The following is a 20,227-nucleotide window of genomic DNA, read 5'->3' on the forward strand; positions in this document are numbered from 1 at the left end:
ATACAAGTGTATTTGTGTGTTACTTTTATATTGCTCCCTTAGTAGGAATAAGGCCATGTTCTTCTCGTCTACGAGGTAGGACTCAAACTTCTGGTATCCTCCAAGAAGCGTAACTCGACGAAACCTTCACCCTTGAGGGACATAGATAAATCCGAAATGTGTCCCCGTTGATCAGAAGTAGAAACGGTGGAGCTTGAGGCTCGATTAAACCGAAAAATGAGAAATCTTTGAAAAAACGCAGTAAAAGCTCGAGAGCTATAGCACGAGGACTCCCAACACGAGAGTGCGGTAAGAATCTGAGGATGGCTGCCAGGGGCGGGGCTTAGGGAGAGGGCAGTCATTGGCTGGGGGCAGTATGACCCAGAGACCAGTGATTGGTTGCTACTAAGAAAGACAGATCAAAAACGAAACTGATACTGATTTTTTTCTTTACCGAGGATTCCCAGCCTGACTACTCTGAATATTCATGAGCATGTGAATCCATGCCAGACCCCATGCTGGAGAAAAGCGTACTTGTCCGTCCACGGGAAGGAGAATGCTTCCACCAGTGAATCGGGTTGTGGCCACCTGCTCGCGTACTGTGCACATTTCTTGTTCGGTCTCGTCGCGAAGAGATCCAGGGAAGGTTGCCCCCATTTTCTGAAAACCTTCGCCAGCTGTTGGTCGTTCAATTCCCATTCGTGCAGCCGATTCATCTCTCTGCTGAGAGAGTCCGCTTGTACATTTTTTTTTCACTCCCGGCAGATGGTAGGCCAATATACTTATCTTTTGTTTTAGAGCCCAATGCCATATTTGAGCTTCGGTCGAGTGTCCTGGAACGAGCACCTCCTTGCTTTCTCAGGTAGAACATTGTCGTCGTATTGTCTGTCAATATTCTCACAACCGATCCTTTTATGTGTGGTCGAAAGGACTTCAGAGCCCAACGTACTGCCCTCAATTCCAGCACGTTGACATGAAGGGTTAACTCTTCCGACGACCACAGACCTTGCACTTGTGGAGATGCCAGATGCGCTACCCATCCAGTTAGAGACGCATCCGTCACCATCATCATTTGAAACTCTGGCTCCTGCAGGGGCATCCCTCTAGAGTTGCCACCATCGAAGTGCTCGTACCAGCTCGTTGCTGATAGACAATTTGACTGACCAAAGCCCCCGACTCTGAGACCATCGATCTGCCAGGAATTCTTGAATTGGTCTCATGAAGAGACGGCAGTTGTTTACTAAGGGGATACACAATGCCATGGCCCCTAGTAGTGACTCTCTCCTTACCGACACTCTGGTGTTGACTTTCCACTCTTTTGCCTGTAGCCTGCGCTTGTGAACCCTTGCCACAGATGGTTTCACCAACCCTGAGTTTCAGACTCCGCACCCAAAAACACTAAGTTCCTTGAGGGAGTTAAGGAGGACTTTTCGAAGTTGATCGCAAATCCTAACTGTTGCAGAAGTTGCATGGTGGCCTTTAGACTTGCTTGTGCCTTTATTGGGGACGACCCCCTTATCAACCAATTGTCCAGATAAGGGTAAACATGATGACCTTGTTTTCTTAACCAAGCTGTTACTGGAGCCAAGCACTTTGTGAACATCCTGGGAGATGACTTTAGTCCGAATGGGAGCATTGTGAACTGATAATGGGTCCGTCCGACTACAAACCTCAGGAACTTTCTGGTGTCGTCAACACATTGGTATATGAAAATATGCGTCCTGCAGATCTAACAACGCCAGAAAATCCCCCTGCTGGATAGATCGGATAATTTCCTGAAGTGTGAGCATCTTGAACTTCAGATTTCTTAGTGTCTTGTTGAGATCTTGAAGATCTAGAATGGGACGCCACTTGCCGTTGGGATTTTTTTAAAACAAAGTATCGGGAGTAAACTCCTGGACCTCTCGGCCACCGGGACAAATTCTATAGCCCCTTTTTGTAGCAGAAGCACTACTTGTTGTAATATTTGCAGATGGGGCCGAGCCAAAAACACAGGTGGAATGTGCGATGGCCTGCTTTTGAACTGCAAAGAATGGCCTAGCTTCACTGTGTCCAATACCCACCGGTCTGATGTTACCTTCTCCCACTCGTCGACACGGCGAGACACCCTGCCTCCCAGGATGTTCCGAAACTCGTCATTGCTGGTTCTTTGACTGTTTGTCCTTCGTGGACCATGGATAACCTCTTCTTCTTAAAGCTTGATAGTCTCAACCTCTTCAAGCAGTTTAGGTAGCCCGCCTATGGCCTTGAGGAGTAAGACGGCCTACTGAAGGCCCGGTCCCTGGATACGAATCAGGAATTTCCTGACGCTCCTCTAAAGGGGCGAAGCGAACAAAAACTTCTGCCACTCTGAAGGGCTCCAAGAGAGCGTGTCGTGTCAGTCTTCTTTCATGCCTTTCATGTCTACTTTCTCTCCAAATAGTTGTCCCCCTTCAAAAGGCATATCAAGCACTTTAGATTGTACTTCTGGTCGAAAGGTCCTGCATTTGAGCCAGGCTTGCCTCCTCAAAACCACTCCATTGTTAATTTGTTTAAAACCTGATTCCGCCAGGTCTACGGCGATGTTGGAGTGATTTGACTCCTCTTCCCCCTCACGCACCAGCAACATAGCAGATTTTCTATGTTCGTCCGGTAGATGTTCCAGTATGGGGGTTAAACGATGCCACATCTCTGTCATATCTCGCCATAATAGCCAGAGAGTTGGCTGCCTTCACCGTTGTTGCTCCTATGGACACTACCTTCTTGCCAAAGGCATCTCGTCTCCTGGTCTCGCTATCCGGAGGAGTTGTACATTTATGTTGAGACCTCGCCTTTCTTGCAGCAGCTGCCGATACCACCGATTCCGGAGAAGGTTGAGAAGAACATTTTGGAGTATACTCCGGAGCTTTAAATTTCTTTTCCAGTCTACCTTTAACCGCAGGCTCTGAGAATGCATGGCGCATTGTTCGTAACCCCTCTTGCCATACATGATCTAAAAAGGGAACCGAAAATACCGACTTTCTCCTCTTCCCCATATGACCAAACATGGAACAGTCTTTCTTTTCCTCCTCCTGGGCCAGGCCAAACTCTGTACATGCCTTACCCATCATCGTGTGGAAGGAACCGATGTCATCCGGCGGTGACGGTTGAGCCGGACTTCTTGGAGCTTCCATCTCAGCCTCTGACTCCCATGTCAGGTACCTATAAGGGGATATGTTCGATAAAGACTCTTCTTGTTCCGACTCAGATTCTGGTAGTTCTCCTTCCTCCGGGCGCGAACGTGGAGGATCTTCATGAACTGGAATGGCTGTTGATGCCCTAGCCATTGGCCGGTGGGAGGGGCCTGGCTGGCTCGTCGTCGGCTGGCGTATTATGTAGCTCTGTGTTGTAATGGGTTGTAATGACTGGCGCGTGTGGAATGTTGTTCCCGCTTCATGGATCAACATTCCACACGGGTCAGTTGATTTATGAGCCTCTCCGGTGTCAGATGCTGCGGGGGTTCAGAGAAATAAAGTTGTAAATTACTTACCTCAGTTTGCTTATTTCACTGGCCACGAGTGGGCGACTGATCTGGACCCCCGATACCACGCGTGTAGCTGTGAGCGTACCTGTGCTTCACTCGGAGGGCATAACGCTGCAAGGCCAGTGTTTGGGCCGCAGGCAACGCGGATCCAGGGAGCGCCCATCCCGACCGTGCCTTAAGGGGGACTGCGGCAGTCTGCCAGGTCTGGGGCGCCGCGCTATTCCTGCTCCTGGGTTAGGAGCGATCGTTTTTCTCTCCGGATCCTCCGGGGGGGGGGGGGGCGGTGGCAGTCCGCCAGGCCGCGCCGTACAGCCATCGAGGTCCGAGGTAGGCATCCGAAGTATCAGAGAATCTTTCCCTTTCCTGTCGTGTGTGTGTGTGTGTGTGTCACGGCAAACCGTTCTCCTTGGCGGGTGTGCAACTTCCAGAAGGGGGACGGCTGCAAAGTTCTCTGTGGCTTGTCCGTTACGGGGACGACACTGCGCTACCAGTGCTGCGACAGCGATCAACATGCCAGAGTAGAGTGCCAGACGCATCCAGTCGCCTGGGGTGCTGTGGTTTCCGGCACTCCTCGGCAACTTCCTGGAACATGCCCCAAAGATATTTAGGGGTGTGGCAGGAACGAGCAGGGAGGTTTAACGGGCGCCTTCACCAGCTAATACAGCGCAATTGGGACAACGCTAGTGTCGCTGCATTACCCATCAGGTACTGTTGTGGAGAGGGGCACCAGTGGTGAGCATTTCTTTTGCCTTGCGTGTATTTAATGGGTCCGGATTACTTGCTGGTGATGTCTGCATAGTGTGAGGTGCACATACTCTGGTCCGGGGCAGCCACACACACGCTCGAGTGAGCAAATAAAATCGGAAGCTGGTCTGTACAACTGTGCACGTGTGCCTAGTTCCTGGAAATGTTGCATACAGCAGCCAGGTCTCCGCCTGCATTTTTGCAGGACACCAGGTGAACCGGTTGCTCCTTGGGATCAGTGGGTTGATTCTTTTAAAGTGTACTTAAGGGCAGCTGGTGGTTCCAAATTTACTGAGAAGGAAGCCACTTCATTGAACTGTATTGGCACGGAGGGATTAAGGGTCTTCCGACACCTGCCTGGTGAGGATGTGACTGTTCCAGGCAGTGGTGAAGGGGAGAGGATTGCGAGTGCATATGAAATGGCGTTGAAAAAACTGGAAGTCCGCTTTGGAAAAACGAATTAATGTGGTACTGGAGCGATACAAGTTCTTTTCCAGAGCACAGGCATCTGGAGAATGCATTGATGCTTATGTGACTGCATTACGAGCCCCGATGGCCACTTGTAGATTTTCTGGGAATTTGGATGAACACATCAGAGACCAAATAATGATGAAGACAAGCAACCAGAAAATCAGGGAAAGACTCTGGATCGAAAATGATCTGCCACTGGAAAAGGTTTGGGAAATTGCCAGAGCAATTGAGGCTTCCAGGGAGAGTGTGCAGATTGTCACCGAAAGAGAGAACTCCAGGGAAGGGGTTCAAGCTGTTTTGCCTCGGAATAAGGGTGGGGGCATAGAAAAGAGAAAAGGGATTGAAAGGGGAGGCACACAAACCGGTAAATGGTGTAAGGGGAAGGAGTGTTGCCGAAAATGTGGTTGGTCAAGCCACTCAACTGATTCTAAAGCATGCCCTGCTAGTAATATGGAATGTAGGAAATATAAGCGCATCGGCCATTATGCTTGCATGTGTAAATTCAATGGGGTGGCCAGTGTAATACCGGAGGAGGGTGCTTCTATTGAGGAGTTTATGGCCATCAGTAGGCCTGAGCAAGGTGTAATTCTGCATGTGGACGGGATGGCTCACAGTGGTCCATGGGTCTCCGTTAGTGGATAATCGCCCTTTGGAGAGGTTAGTTGATTCGGGGTCACCTTATACATTGGTATCTCCTGAGGTGTATGTGGAGAAATTGGGAAAGGACATCTCTACATTGCAAGGTACGGATATCAACCCTAGTGCTTATGGGCAGAATCCCATTGAGGTCTTGGGTTATAGTTGGTCTAATTTTAAGTTCAGGGGTCGACATGCCACTGGCAAATTATATGTGGCACACAAAGGTACCGGCATCCTGGGTTGGGAGGAACAAGCGGCTTTGGGTATGGAGATACGCCCGGGAAGGGAGGTTCCTGTACTTAGTGTTTTGGAGGTGGGAGAGGATGGCAGGCATTGGACATCGGAGTCACTCAGGGCATAGTTTCCTGAAGTGTTTTCCGACACCTTGGGTAAGCTCAAGGGGTTTTTCCATCGCATTGTTTTGAAAAGGGGTGCCATACCCAAGGTACATAAAGTAAGAGGTGTTCCTGTGATGGCGAAGGAGGGTTTGAAAGTGGAGTTGAACAAATTGATGGCCGCTGGGATTATTGAGCCTATTGAGTCCTCAGAGTGGCTGTTTCCTGTAGTTCTGGTTAAAAAAGGGGATGGAAGCATCAGGATGTGTGCAGACTTCCGAGAACGGAATTCAAATATATGGGTTGATCGCCATCCTTTGCCAAAAATTAATGAACTACTGTTTACCCTTGGAAAGGTGACGTGTTTCTCCACATTGGACTTGTCTGCTGCATACCAAAAAATCGATTTGCACATTGACTCTAGACATCTTACTTCCTTTGTGACACCATTTGGTGCTTACCACTTTTGTCGTATGCCCTTTGGATTGGCGTCTGCCATTTTCCAACGTTTGATGCAGGAGATGTTTGGTTTGCCTGGGGTGTGTTACTTTCAGGATGACATTTTCGTGTGGGGTGGCTGTAGAAGGGAGCATGACACCAGGCTTCGAGAAGTGATGAAAGTGTTGAAAGAAAAGGGCCTAACTGTGAAACTGTCTAAGTGCCAGATTGGTGAGGACAAGATAACATATCTGGGACATACCTTGAGTACTGAGGGAGTCCTAAGGCAGCTTTGGTTCAAACGATGAACGATACCCCAGTCCCCACCGATAAGGATCAGCTGAGGGCATTTCTGGGTTTGGTGGAGTATTATGTCAAATGTATACCCAATTATTCGGACAAGACCGTTGCCATGAGAGCTCTTATGAGGAAATCGGCTAGATTTGTGTGGTCTGATGAGGAGTTTATGGCTGAAGAATGAGGTTGAGCGTGCCCCATGTCTAAGATCCTTTGACCATAAATTTAGAACCACGCTTACAGTTGATGCTAGTGAGTTAGGATTGGGAGCCGTTTTGGAACAATGGTGTGAGGGGGAGCGCAAGCCGGTGGCATTTGCGTCAAGGACATTGAGAGATGCTGAGAGCAGGTACTGTGTTATAGAGGGAGAGAGACGTTGGCGGTGGTTTGGGCGTCCAAACATTTCAGGACGTTTTTGGGGCATTCCATACGTAGTTAGAACTGATCATAAACCTTTGGTACAGGTGTTTTCCACTCGAGGTGTTGTTGCAGTGTCGCCAAGGATTGCTAGGTGGTCTGTTGAGTTGCAAGGATATAACTATCATTCAGTATGTCCCTGGGAAACAAAACGTGGTAGCTGACTGTGTCGAGGCTGCCTGTGTTGGAGCAGGCAAGATCCTGTGGTGATGTTGGTAAAGAAGAGAATTTGCACGAATGTCAGATTGCTTGCATCACCCCAGCGGTGGACAAGGCCTTGTGGGACGTCGAGAGTGAAAAGGATGCAGAATGGAACTGGATAATAGGGTCTCAGCAAGGGCTGGGAATATGTCAAGGATAGGCCAGAAGGGAGAGGGTACGTCCAGGTGCTGGGTGAGTTGTCGGAGGGCCCTTGGGGTGTGTATAGGAGGTGTCAGATTAGTGCCACCAGTTAGATTGAGGGGCAAGATTGTGGACCTGGCCCATGCGGGGCATGTAGGACGTTCCTTAACTAAGAAAAGGCTACGGGAGGAGTATTGGTGGCCATCTATGGGTCGGGATGTTGAGGCACTTGTGAAAGCTGGTCTTGCATGCGCTTCTAGTGACAAGAACAAAGTGGTGTGTCCTCAGCCTGTGCACCCGGTGGAAGTGCCCAAGGAGGTTTGGTCCAAAGTAGCGTTGGATGTTCTGGGTCCCTTTGAGTGTTTGGAGCAGGAGTATAGGTTTTTGCCGGTACTTACTGATTACACGTCTAGGTGGCGGCATTTGGAAGAGTCACCACTGATTGCGTCATTACCCTTCTTAAAAAGTATTTGATAGGGAAGGCATAGCAGCTAGTCTGGTTACCGATAACGGCGTGCAGTTTACTTCAAGGGCCATGAGGGAGTTTTTGGGGCAGTGTGGGGTGAATCACCATCGAACGGCTTTGTATAATCCAAATGCCAATGGCTTAGTGGAAAGGGCAAATGGCACCATTAAGAGTGCCATACAATTGGCTTTGACGAACGGGCTGGATTGGACAGAGACTGTTTCCGAGTATTTAGCTGCGCATCCCAGAACTCCGTCAGTTAGCACGGGGAGATCACCTTTTGAGCTCATGAGGGGAAGAAAACCAGGCACCACTCTCAGGCCTATGGCGTTGGGAGGTGGTGGCCCGTCTGGGATGGATTTGGAAAGTGTTCATCGAAGGATGGTGGCTCGCCAGGAAGGTGTAAGACGTTCCCAAAAGAATAGAAAGGAATTGCAGGTGCAGGGGGGGGGGGGGGGGGGGGACATGGTGTGCATAAAAAATCCCAGATTTGTTCAGAAAGGGGGGGGTGGGGGGGGTGGAGAGTGCATTGCTACCTGTACCTGCCAAAAAAGTGGTTAAAAGTGGGAAAGGACATGTCTGTTTGGAGGATCGTTCCACCTGGAGTAAGAGACGGGTTGTGGTTCTGGATGGGGGTAAGAGCCATGCCAATGAAGGTGTTATGGAGGAGGTCAGTGATGCTTTGGATTTTATTCCCGAGAGGGTGGATGAAGGAGTGGGCATGGAGGTTGGTTGTGGTACGGTGGATGTTGATGGTGGTGCGGGCGAGGTTGCTGTGCAACATGCTGTGGCTGGCCAGGATGGTAATGAGGTTGGCAGGAAGGGTGAAGAAGGGCGTGTTGGGGAGGGGCGTCCAGCTAGACGTTGTGGACTCCCTGCAAAACTTAAGGACTATGGTGTTATAATATGTACATCTGTGTACCTGTTTTGCTGATAGAGAGTTCTCGTCAGCTGCTGTTCTGGAAGCATTTCAATGTCATTCCTGGCTTACACTGCTATTGATTACATGTTATTAGCCTGGTTCATTGTAGAATTTGTAATTGCATTTCTTTGTTTGCGTGCATTCTATAGTTGTAACGGAAGAGGATATGTTGTAATGGGTTGTAATGACTGGTGCGTGTGGAATGTTGTTCCAGCTTCACGGATCAACATTCCACATGGGTCAGTTGATTTATGAGCTTCTCCGGTGGCGGATGCTGCAGGGGGTTCAGAGAAATAAAGTTGTAAATTACTTGCCTCAGTTTGCTTATTTCACTCTGCCGGAGCACCAACTTGAGGCAACTTGCATCCAATCTACTTAATAGAGTCTAATGTAGACAATACCTCCAAAGATAACAGCTTAGGGGTTGAGTAAAGGAGCTGTAAGTGGGATACTTCGCCCACTCGAGACAGTCAACGAGATGACCCCTTGTAATCCAAGCTCCGTAGGTCCAACCACTGGTTCACGGTCATCTTCTATGGATGATATGGAAAAAGCCGCTTCCTGTTGCAACAGGGTCTCTGGTAAGATCGGATCGTACACCTCCGGTCGCCAGCCTTCCTGCGGGGCCACCGTCGATGTCAACTTAGACAGTCGTCGTCATCTGACTCGACGGAGCTACTGCAGGAACGATCTGCGTCAATGGTAATGAGGGCGTCGACACGAACTCCCGTCGACGACAACAGTGGATGTTGCACAGAATCCGGAGGCGTTTCCGCCTTTTTTGAGCTAGACTTGTGTTTCGACAAATCTCGACTCGAGGATGACCTATGATGGTCACCCGAGGAGGTTTTTAACAGGTCTTTTCTCTTCTTTTTGATGAGGAGGAAGAAGCTTTTGTTTTTGATGACTTCTCCCTCGTAGAATGTTTCTCAGAGGAACTTTTCTCAGTCGAATCCAACTTCTTCGCCGGAGGTTCTGCAGATACAGAACGGCGGGAGACCACCAGAGATTTAGCCCTCGAGGCCAAACTATGTGTATAGCCTACCTCCGAGGGGGAGGTACGCTCCCGCTCCGTCATTCAGCCACATCACCAGACGTCTATTTCGGTCTTTCAGGGTCTTCTGCGAGAAGCCTTTACAAATTTCACAATTGTCTGCCGAATGATGAGGATGGAGACAATACAGACAATCCATATGTCCATCTCTTTCGTACACCTTCTTTAATCCGCATGTAGCACACGGACGGAATAGAGCCTTCCCAGACATTGGGAAAGAAACGAAAAATCAACCTTGTAAAATAGCAGATGACACAAGGCGATCCCACTACTTTGGAAGACGGTTGAAATCTGAAGGGAGCCGCGGGGATATTTATACGGCTACGTCCTATTGGCTAAGGCGTAAGCGGCCCAAAACGACATAGATCGGACACAAAAGTGTCGAAATGTTTTCCTATGAAAAAGGTCTTTTACCGAGGGTTCCCAGTCTGACGACGGGGAATATTCTAAGCATTGAATCCATGAAAGATCCAATGCTGGAGAAAACTAGTTCAGACTCAAATTATACAGGAACAACCATACCTCCAAAGAAATTAAAAGCCAATACTTCATCAATGACCACAACCAAAGAAGGATCTACTGCACAAACATCAACTACATCTTCAAAGAAACAACGCACACTTCCAACAAATGTCTTAGGCACAGAACGGTGTGGTCCATTCACATTTTCTAATACCAGAAATGTGTGGTCCATTCAAATTTTCAAATACAACTGGTGTAAATTGGTATGAAAATGTAGCAATCAATATTCTATTCCAATTGCCACCAATTATTGAAAACATTTACTTAAACAGGATAGACCAATTAGGTTTTCAAATGTTAGTCCTTCACAGAAAAGCGACCAACAATCCTGACAACACAGCGTTTCTGGAATAAGGCAGGAATTGGACTACTGTGCTGGCATGGTCAGATTCACTATAAACACACAAGCTCCACAAGAAATTCTAATGTACTTACTACAAGTACTGGAAAACAGAAACCTACCTATAAATGAAATTTTCCAGATTTCATACACATGGAAACGTAAATGCACTCAGCAATCATGTGGCACAGGAACAAATCCCTAATGAACACTTAGTGTATGTATCCATATTTAACTGTGAATCCACTCCATTTCAGCAACAAATACAGTCATATAGTGAATACGTAATAGTAATGCTTTTACGTTACTATTCAGATGGTACAAAACAACTGCAAGCTGACTGGATTCACACATGGACAAGTATCACTTGGTAAGAAAATCTTCACAACAGTAGGCATAATCGACCACGCAAGAGCCACAACGAATGCAGGTCACTACACTGCATACATTAAAAAAAAAAAAAGTGTAGATGTAATGATACATCCATTACTCCAAAACAAACAACAAGCAAATCTTGTAAATTCTAAGTTAATATTCTTAAGACCAACATTTATTCACTAACCAGAGTATAAACATCTACAAAACGTCCTCAACAACCTTTAAACCATAAACTAATAGAATAGGACAACAGCTATCTAACAGGGAAAATCTATTACCACTTAGAATACAATAACCGGTATCCAACTACAACAAGACAACTGCAATAAACATTTTCTAAGTAAACCCTACAACACTTATGTATAGAAATACTCTCAACTTCAAAACTATCAGTTAAAATACGCCAACAGGTATCCAACTGCCTCAAATTTCTGCAACAACCAAACAGATAAATGAATACTGCTAAAATGCAACAAGAAATAAACAATTTGAATACGCCAATCGGTATCCAATTACAGCAATAGCACCACCACCTCCAAACCAAAAACACACCTATTCAATTCCTCCTACTGAAATCACCCACCGAAAAATATTGTACCATAATGTAGAAAGGTCATTCCCCCCTCCCCCCCCCCCCCACATAGACCCAATCATTTTACGAACACACAGAGGAACTGGGCAAATTGCAGAGTACACTGGTTTGAAGCATAGTGCTTCTAAGGTACTAACTATGAGGGTCGACAAAGTACTGTTATGCAATGCAATAACTCATTACAAACCACCTTAACATGTGACCTTTTCTTTTATCACAGAGAATGAAAAAACAATATCCGCTCCAATTTCCCATACCATGTAAAAACTGCATAGAACCTCAACAAAGCAAACAGTAAGTATGCAATGATTGGAATCACAAACACCACAACATAACACACCCATGCAAGCAAACACCTGCTCACTAACTACAACCCAAAATGCCTAGTCTTAGATACCAACATTCTAAACAGTTCAACAATCCAACTACCACACACCATGTCCACTGTCGTATAAATATGATTACTCTACTGGCAACCAATACACAAACGTTTGAAAACATACCCCCTATGCAGCCCACATACCACAGTCAAAATGTCTGTTTGCTGACTGCGGCGACCAGATCTTACAGAACCTGGGTTAGACACCGGAGGGTGTAACTTTATCAGAAAGACGCAGAACAGATGTTAAAAACGTTAACCTCGAAAAGTGTAGCAGACTTCTGGGCTCTAATAAAGAACAAGGGCATCCGAAGTGATGACAAACTCTTCAACCTGATACCGGAATCATCCTGGACAGCTTTCTACTCTGCCCAATTCGCCCCTACCTCTACATCTGCTACAGAGGTGGGAAACCAAAAGGAAACGCCATGGATAAATTTAGCAGTCCAAGATGAAATAAAGTCAGTAATCTCAAAATTGAAAGCGTCCAGAGCACCTGGGCCTGATGGATTGACTAACATAGACCTAAAGAAAAATCAAACGGAATGGTCCCTTTTGATAACAAAATTTTTCGATCATTGCATAATATCTAGACAAGTCCTGAAAACATGGACCGAGGCGGTTATTGTACCCATTTTTAAAAAAGGAAGTAGAGACAATCCGGCGAACTATCGACCTATAGCCCTCCTGGACATCATGGGCAAAATATTCGCGACCCTACTGCTTTCAAAATTGGGCAAGAACCTCTCCTTCAACCGATCACTTCCAAACGGGATTTCTCAAGACGGCCTCGACAAGTATAAACATCTCGATCTTGAATATCATCAAGGGCAACGTAAAAAATGGGGCTCCGAAAGTTTTCCTTGCATTTATTGACTTATCCCAAGCTTTTGATAAAGTAAGCCGGCAAAGATTATGGTCTAAATTGTCCAATTGGAACTGTCCAGAGGAAATATTGGACCCAATAATCACATTACACACAGAGACAACTATGCAAGTCTGTTTAAACCGACAAGGCATGCTATCGGAAGCAGTAAAGGATGAGAGGAGTCAAACAAGGCTGTCCTTTAGCCCCTGCATTATTCAAATCGCATTTCTGGGTGACTTCCAATACACGCAAACTTTATTGAGAGCATTCCCTCCAAAAGTTGGAAACAGCGCAGTGTCCAGGTTACTCTACGCCGACGACTTGATTCTGATGGATCAAACTCAAGTCGGTCTTCAGCGCCAGTTGACAAACCTGGCCAGATTCATCTCCAAAAACGACCTAGAAATAAATGCAGAGAAATCGAAAATCTTGATCTTGGGGAACAAGCGCTCAAAATCTAAACCGGGTGGTACCTGGTCCTTAGACAACAAAGATTGAGATAGTTACAAACATAAGGTACTTGGGTGTAATGATTGACGAATTAAGAACTGAGAACTCAACCATCGTGTCTCTGTGGTCTAAAGTCAAAACACTTACCACTCAAACAAGACTGATCGACAACAAATATGGAAAATTTTCCCCAATACCGGCAATTCCGTTTTACAGACAAAAGGTGGTACCATCTTTAATTTATGGAATGGACGTGGCGCTCAACATACACGACTCCATCTGGTCAAAACTGGAGGGGTACCTCTGGAAAGCTGTCTTGGGTTTGCCAAAATCGGCATCTATCGCAGCCATACGACGCGAACTTGGCTTACTATCTGTCAGCATCCATAGAACAAAGCCAAATGAGAGCATTGAGGAAAATCATCGACCCAGACTCACTGCCAATATACAAAATGATTCGAGAAGAACTTCAGCTGGGGCGCTGCAAAGCACTGACCCTTTGGGTAAAAAAACTACTGGACGGATTTTCACCAAACTTACAAAAGCATGCTCTCGAGACCAAGCCGCAGCTCCTGCTGCAAATTCAGTGAAAATCCGTCCAGTGGTTTCGGCTGTCTGCGTGAGCAAAGTTTTTCTCCATTCAGTCTAGGGGGAAAAAAGACCCCCCCCCTTATAACTTTGCCCCCCCTTGACCAAACCTCACCAAACTTTGCAAAAGAATTCAGAGCCGGCCTAAGCCACCCAAAAAGTGCTCTTCCCATTAGATGAGCAACTTAAACATAACTACTGGGCCGCTACCGCAGGCCCAGTAATTACTTTTACTTGCCTTTAATTGCATAAAGTCAATCTTATTGTGCTAGTGGCATACATTAAAGTGTTTTTGTTTTCACCTGTGTGGTTCCTTTTATAGATCATCTTTTTAAAGTGTTAACGGTACTAGTCAACAGTAACACCCCCTCCTTAGTTCAGACTGACAGCTCAGCTTTGCTTATGGCAACCTTGTTTATTATTTTATTTATGCGTTTATAAGGCGCTGAAAGCCCACAGGCATCGGAGTGCCATAACAAAACAACAAAAAGACAAAACACCATCACAATAAATGAAACATTCATAAAGTACAACTTTCTCAGAGTACAAGCCTACAGGCTAATCCACTATAAGATTCCAATCAGATGATCTTCGGGCAGGTAATTACAGAAACTAAGGTAGCTTGGTAGCTTTTTGCCCCAGGTTTGCTTTTCGAAGTCCTACCCAGGTACTGACATTGAAAAACACTCAGAGAACCTCAAAATGGTCAGGGGTGGAGGGTTCATCTTGTATCAAAATCCCTGCAGTGTATTTATAGACTGCTTGTAATTGTAAATTTGTAAAGCGCTTATACACAAGTGAAGTGCTTCAAAGCGGGAAGCAAATAGAGGATACAGAATCAATCTTAGGCCTTGAAGATTCAGAATGATCCAACAAAAAATTACTAGCATACTAGGCCGGACGGCATATGGGGGAGAAGAGGGAGAAGAAATACAATCCATAGACTACCATACTAGGCCAACAACGTTTCAGATCGTGCAAGTGCATGACAAAAAGTGGGATGTTAGAGGAGAACATACAGAAACAACTACTGTACTAGGCTAGGTGAACTAGGCCTAGAGCATTCTAGTTAACGTAAGTGCACAGACAGAAGGTGAAAGGGAGGGAAAGGGGAACAAGTGCAGAGTCAAGTAGTGCCCTGGGTTAAGTGCAGAGAGGTTACCCTTCTCATGGAGCGAATTCAAGAAGTGCAGTAGTGGTGAGCAGAAGTGCAGAGGTCCAGGGCAAGTGCAAAGACTGGCAGGGCAGCCTGGGACCTGTGAGGCTCTGTAGGTGCACCAGGCGACCAGTCAGCATAAACGGAGCAGAGTTATGGAAGAGGAGGAGGGAATGGAGAGGAGGTAAGCAAGGGCGAGAAAGATGAAGAGAAGAGGAAGGTCTTAAGGAGTTTCCGGAACTTAACGAGATCAGGCTCAAGACGGATAGGGGCGGGGAGGTTGTTCCAGAGTGAAGCACCTGCTGAGGATAAAGATCTAGCCCCAAATCTCTGTTTGGAAAGACGTCTCACCCGCAGAGAGTTGGAAAAGGACAAACAGAGGGCTCTAGAAGGAGCATATTTAGGGAAAGTTGTAGATAGTGTGTGCCCCGGCCTCAGAAGGCCTTGTGGACTATGCAGAGGGTCTTGAACTTGATCCTTGCAGCAACAAGGAGCCAGTGGAGTTATTTCTACGCCGGAGAGATGCGGTCCCTGGGCTGGAGGACAAGGATAAGTCTTGCAGTTCTGTTCTGGATGAGTTGTAGAGGTCGGAAGGTAGAAGTAGGCAGCTTGAGAAAGAGACTGAACAAGTCCAGTCTAAAGAGGACTAGAAACGGTAAGCATTTTGGGGAAAGTGAGAAAAGGAAACATACCTCTGAGGAGGTGCAGCTAGTAGTGGGACTTTAAGAGGTGAGAGGAGAAGGAGAAAGAGTGGAGTCGAAGAGGACTCCCAGATTTGTTGCTGCGGGCGCAGGGCCAAGGGAGGTCCGTCAGAGTGCGCGTGGGAAGGTGGGAGCAGAAGTCCCAATGAGGACGATCTCTGTATTGCTGGCATTAAGACGGAGATCGTTCGCAGCACACCAAGACTGAATTGTGGACAGACAGTTTGAAATAAGCGAGGAGGCGGCCGAAGGTAGACTGAAAGAGAAGTGTGCATCATCCGCATAACACTGAAAGTTGGAGGTGAAGGCGGAGATCCTGCAGGCCAGAGGTGCCATGTAAACATTGAAGAACCAGGGGGATAGGTTAGAACCCTGGGGACACCACAAGAAGAGAGTGATAGAGAGAAAAGACCCAAGTTCCACCTGGGAAGGACAGTCGGAGAAAGCAGGCGAGCCACGCCAGGGCCTGATCTGTGATGCCCAGGTTATCAATGAGACAGGAGATTGGATGTTGGGGTTATCCGTATTGAAGGCAGAAGAAAGATTTGAGAGCATGTCTTCACGGGTGTTCAGAAGAGCAGTTCCCGTGCCTCTGGATGCTCTAAAGCCAGACTGATGGTCCTGGAGATGACAACATATTCAGTGTGGAGGGTAAGCTGAGAGATAACTAAATTCTCCAGGAGTTTTCCTAAGAAATTAGTGCTCGAGATTGGGCGGTAGTTTGCCGGAATAGAAGGGTCGATGGAAGGTTTTTTGAGCCGAGGGTGAACAAGAGTGCTTGAGAGAAGTGGGGAACAAACCAGTGGCAAAGGAGAGGTTACTTATGTCTGCCAGGGCTGGTGCGAGAATGTCAATGTTGTCCTTGATGGTTTTGGAGGGGCATGGGTCCACCTGTTTGGAAGAGGTTTTCATAGACCGGACTGGTCTACCTCCTCAGGCATGATGGGGGAGAGGTAGGGGTGGTCGCGCCCCCCCCCCGCGAGCTGTTGGTGCATGAGAGGGTGCAGAGGCAAGAGAGGTCAATACGTCCTGCATTTTGGCTGTGAAGTGGAGGACGCTGCTGCAATAAGGTTGGCCAGTTCTTTGCAGAATTTGAAATGTTTGGCTCTGTTAGATGCGGCGGAATTGCTGGCTTGAATATGGGCTCTCTTTTTGGACCGGATGAGGAGTCTGTATTGCCTTTGAAGACGGCAGGCCAGCTTGTCGGAGGGTGCACCTGAGGATCCCCATTCCCGTTCTGCTCTGCACTTTTGTTCAAGGACAGCCAGATCGGAGTCGTAGCAAGAGTTGCACTTTTTGGCAGGCTTCAGTGGGACCCTCTTGACAGGTGCAAGAATGTCAAAAGTGTTGGAGATGGAAAGGTGAAAGTTGGAGTGGGCTGTGGGAGGGTGGGAGTCAGTTACAGAAGTCAAAGGAGGAGAGTAGGTGGAGGCAAAGGCAGGAACTGACTCTTTCCATAGGTCGAAAGACATTGGCGCGTCAGCGGTGCAGGATGTGCTAGTGCTAAAGGAGAAGAGAGCTTCAAGTGTTAAGAGATTGAACTGTCCAAGAGAGTGAGAAGGATGTCTGTTGAGAGGAGAGCATCCAGTGTATGGCCTGCGGTGTGCGTCGGGCCAGAAGGCAGAATGGAGAGAGAAAGTCACATAGTTTGCGGAAAGGTCCTGAAGAGTTGGCAGAGTCAAGGTGTATGTTAAGATCCGCCAGCAGGAGGAGTTGTTAAGGAGGAGGAAAGGAGAGCAGAGGCCAGGTCTGCCCATTCCGAGATGAAGTGGGTAAACTGGCCAGGCGGCCGATAGAAAGTGGCCAAAGTAAGAGGAGACTGGAGAGAGTGAGAGCATGCAGACCAGGCATTCAGAGGAATAGGCCTGGGTAGGAATAACGGAAACGGGGATCCACTCAGCAAAGATGAGGGCTATTCCACCTCCTGGCCTGTTGGGCCTGGGCTTGGAGAGGATCTTGTAGTCTTCAGGGAGAAGTGTGTCAAAACTTGTGACAGAGCTGTCCTTATACTAAGTCTCAGTGAGAGCAAGAACATCAAGATCAAGGAGTTCAAGGAGGTGGCAGATGTCAGAAGAGTGCTTTACAGCTGAGCGAGAGTTAAGCATGGCAACACTGAGCAGGTTGCCATTTTTGAGACTTACAGGGGTGGGGTACAGGGAACAGAGGATCCCCCCACACCCCCCGTAAGCGACGAAAATGCCTGAGAGATAAAGGTAAGAGGAGGTAGAGGCCCAAGAGATGGCAAGGATGTCAGTGAGGCGAGTTCAGGCAAGGGAGCCAGGTGTGTTGCAGGCGGCAAGGGAGCCATGGAGAAGGCGAGTGAGCCTGGGAGGCCGTGGGAGCAGATGGCACGGGAGCCCGTGAGGAGGAAGGTGGAAAGTTGATAAGGCGAGGGAGGAGCTTATCAAAAAGTAGGAGGTTGGATTGAGGCCATTGTACCAGGATGGTACCATTTCGATAGACATTTATAATGATCCTGGAGGTGGAGAAGACCGCAGGGAGGACCTGCCAGCGGGTGCCACCATTAATGTGTGAGTAAGAGTAAGGAGAGGGCAGAGAGACCATATGAAGAGTCCATTGGTCGGGTGAAGAAACGACAAAGAGGATGTCGGTGAAAGTCTCTCTGGCGAAGACACTGACGTAGGTGTCAGCGACAGGTAGGCCTGGGTTGGAGCCCAGTGTGTCCTCCTTCAGTTTCTTCCTGCTAGACTTAGTGAGAGGTGAAGATAGAGAAGCAGTTAGAGAAGATAGGAGGGATAGAAAGCGCCAAAACAGAGAGGGCACAGGGTGAAGTAGGAGGCGCACAAAGTGAAAAAAGACAGGACTGGGGAAATAAACAATGGCAACTGAAAGGGAAGGAAGCAGAAAAACAGAGCAGACGAAAGCACACCTAAATTCGATTTTAAACTATTCAGACACAAACAGTGCAATGAAGGATGAAAGCACACCTAAATGCGATAATGTGACACAGGTAATGCAGCACAGCAGTACAAAAATGGTGGATGCGACGGCTCAAAAAGTGAAATGCAAAGTAATATTTGGACCATGAAGTACAGTGGACATGTGCCAGAAGAGAATAGTAATAGTGGCTGGAAGGGTGCCCGCTGTCAATGTATGTTCCTGTTTTGTGTCGACCCAGATATTATGAGGTGTCCCAATGGTGCTGGTACTTGCTGCAGTGATAAAAAATAGAATTTCAGAATAGAAGTGCTCTGTGGAGTGTCTTCTGGGCGGAGATAACGTTAGGCTTAGTTAATGCTTAGTCTTGCCATTGTGCTGCCAGGTAGGTGGAACACCATTCACAATTCCAAATTAACAGTGGGTCTCATAGTAAGATTATTGCATGCAAATCACATGCAAGCATTCTGATGGAGAATCAGTGTATTGCCAACCATAAATGATAGATTTAATAGCCAGCTATGTATATGTGAAGTACATTCATATAAAGTTTGTGTGCACAACTAAATGAATTTAAGGATGCTCTTAAAGAAAACGGACACCCACATTTTTGAGTGGTCTGGTCTGAGGTGTAGACATTCACCGAAGACCGTTGTGTTATGTTTTAAGGTAAATGGCCACATTCGTTTGAGGGACAGTTCTTCTTAGGACTCTACTACACTTTCTTTGGTAGTTGAAGGCCCTTTCATGTATCTCAGACAGATCCTCACTTATGGAGGAGTAACATTAATTTCAAAGTGACCATCGTCAAGCCCCTCTTTCAATACCAACAGCACTTATTTCCCTCACTTATGAAGTATCAATTAAATGAAAAAGTGTTAAACAATAAAAACCGAAATGGCAGTTTAATAGCTAGGTTTGATTACTTACGTTTCACCATCCAGCCCATCCTCCCGCTCAATAATTGTAACCGTTTGATTGAAGACAGCGTCCTGGAAAACATTTCCCTATGCAGGCATGATAAAAATGTAAAGTTAATTCATGGAGAGCTTAAAGACAAATGCAGAATCACTTTAATACACTTCAACAAAATGATCTAATAAGAGATCTTGCATGGGAAACTAAAACGTTACTTACCTGCAACAACGGACATGGGGTTTAATATATTCAGAATGTGTTTCTGGTAGCAATCAGCATTTCAGAAAACACCCAAAAGGTCTACAATTTTTCCAACTTCACTGCATTACTAGAGAGGATACCCAATTACCGCAACCACCCCCTAGCGTAGCCAAGGCTACGCTGCCCCATCCCACTCAGCCCTGGAATCCTTTTTTAGTATGAGCTATTAAGTCAAAACTATTGCATTAGCGTACTGATCGCGAGAAATGGCATATGAGGGAGACAATGTTTGTACACAAGATCTGCCCATCAATTGACTACCCATGGTCATGCTAATCCCTATGGCCATTCCTAACCAAAACACCTCCTCAGGAGGACTCTGAGCTTGGTTTAATCAAGCCTTACCATCAAACCTTGCACACAGTGTGTCTGCCAGTTTTTTCAAAGCAGTCTTGAACGTTAATGACTTAACTGGATTTGCAAACAGGCTACTGGTGTTATAAAAATGTCTTAACTTAACCAGGTCTGGCTTAAGCCACCATTTATAAGCACTGTGCGTGCACTTCGCTGAAGTCCTGTTAAAAACTAGCATTGGCAAAGCCGAAAATGTTGGCTTCTGTAGAAGTATTA

General features: G+C 46.9%; 1 protein-coding gene across 1 annotated transcript in view; it reads right to left on the bottom strand.

The window, feature by feature from the left end:
- Positions 1-20,227, bottom strand: part of SSR1 (signal sequence receptor subunit 1) — a 297,485-nt gene that overhangs the window by 114,012 nt on the left and 163,246 nt on the right. The window contains exon 5 of the mRNA XM_069613473.1: positions 19,409-19,485. Coding sequence (XP_069469574.1) covers positions 19,409-19,485 — 77 coding nt within the window. The remainder of the gene's footprint in view (positions 1-19,408; positions 19,486-20,227) is intronic.

This window comes from Ambystoma mexicanum, chromosome 5p, assembly GCF_040938575.1.
Source record: "Ambystoma mexicanum isolate Mex_15411 chromosome 5p, UKY_AmexF1_1, whole genome shotgun sequence".
NCBI classification, from domain to species: domain Eukaryota; kingdom Metazoa; phylum Chordata; class Amphibia; order Caudata; family Ambystomatidae; genus Ambystoma; species Ambystoma mexicanum.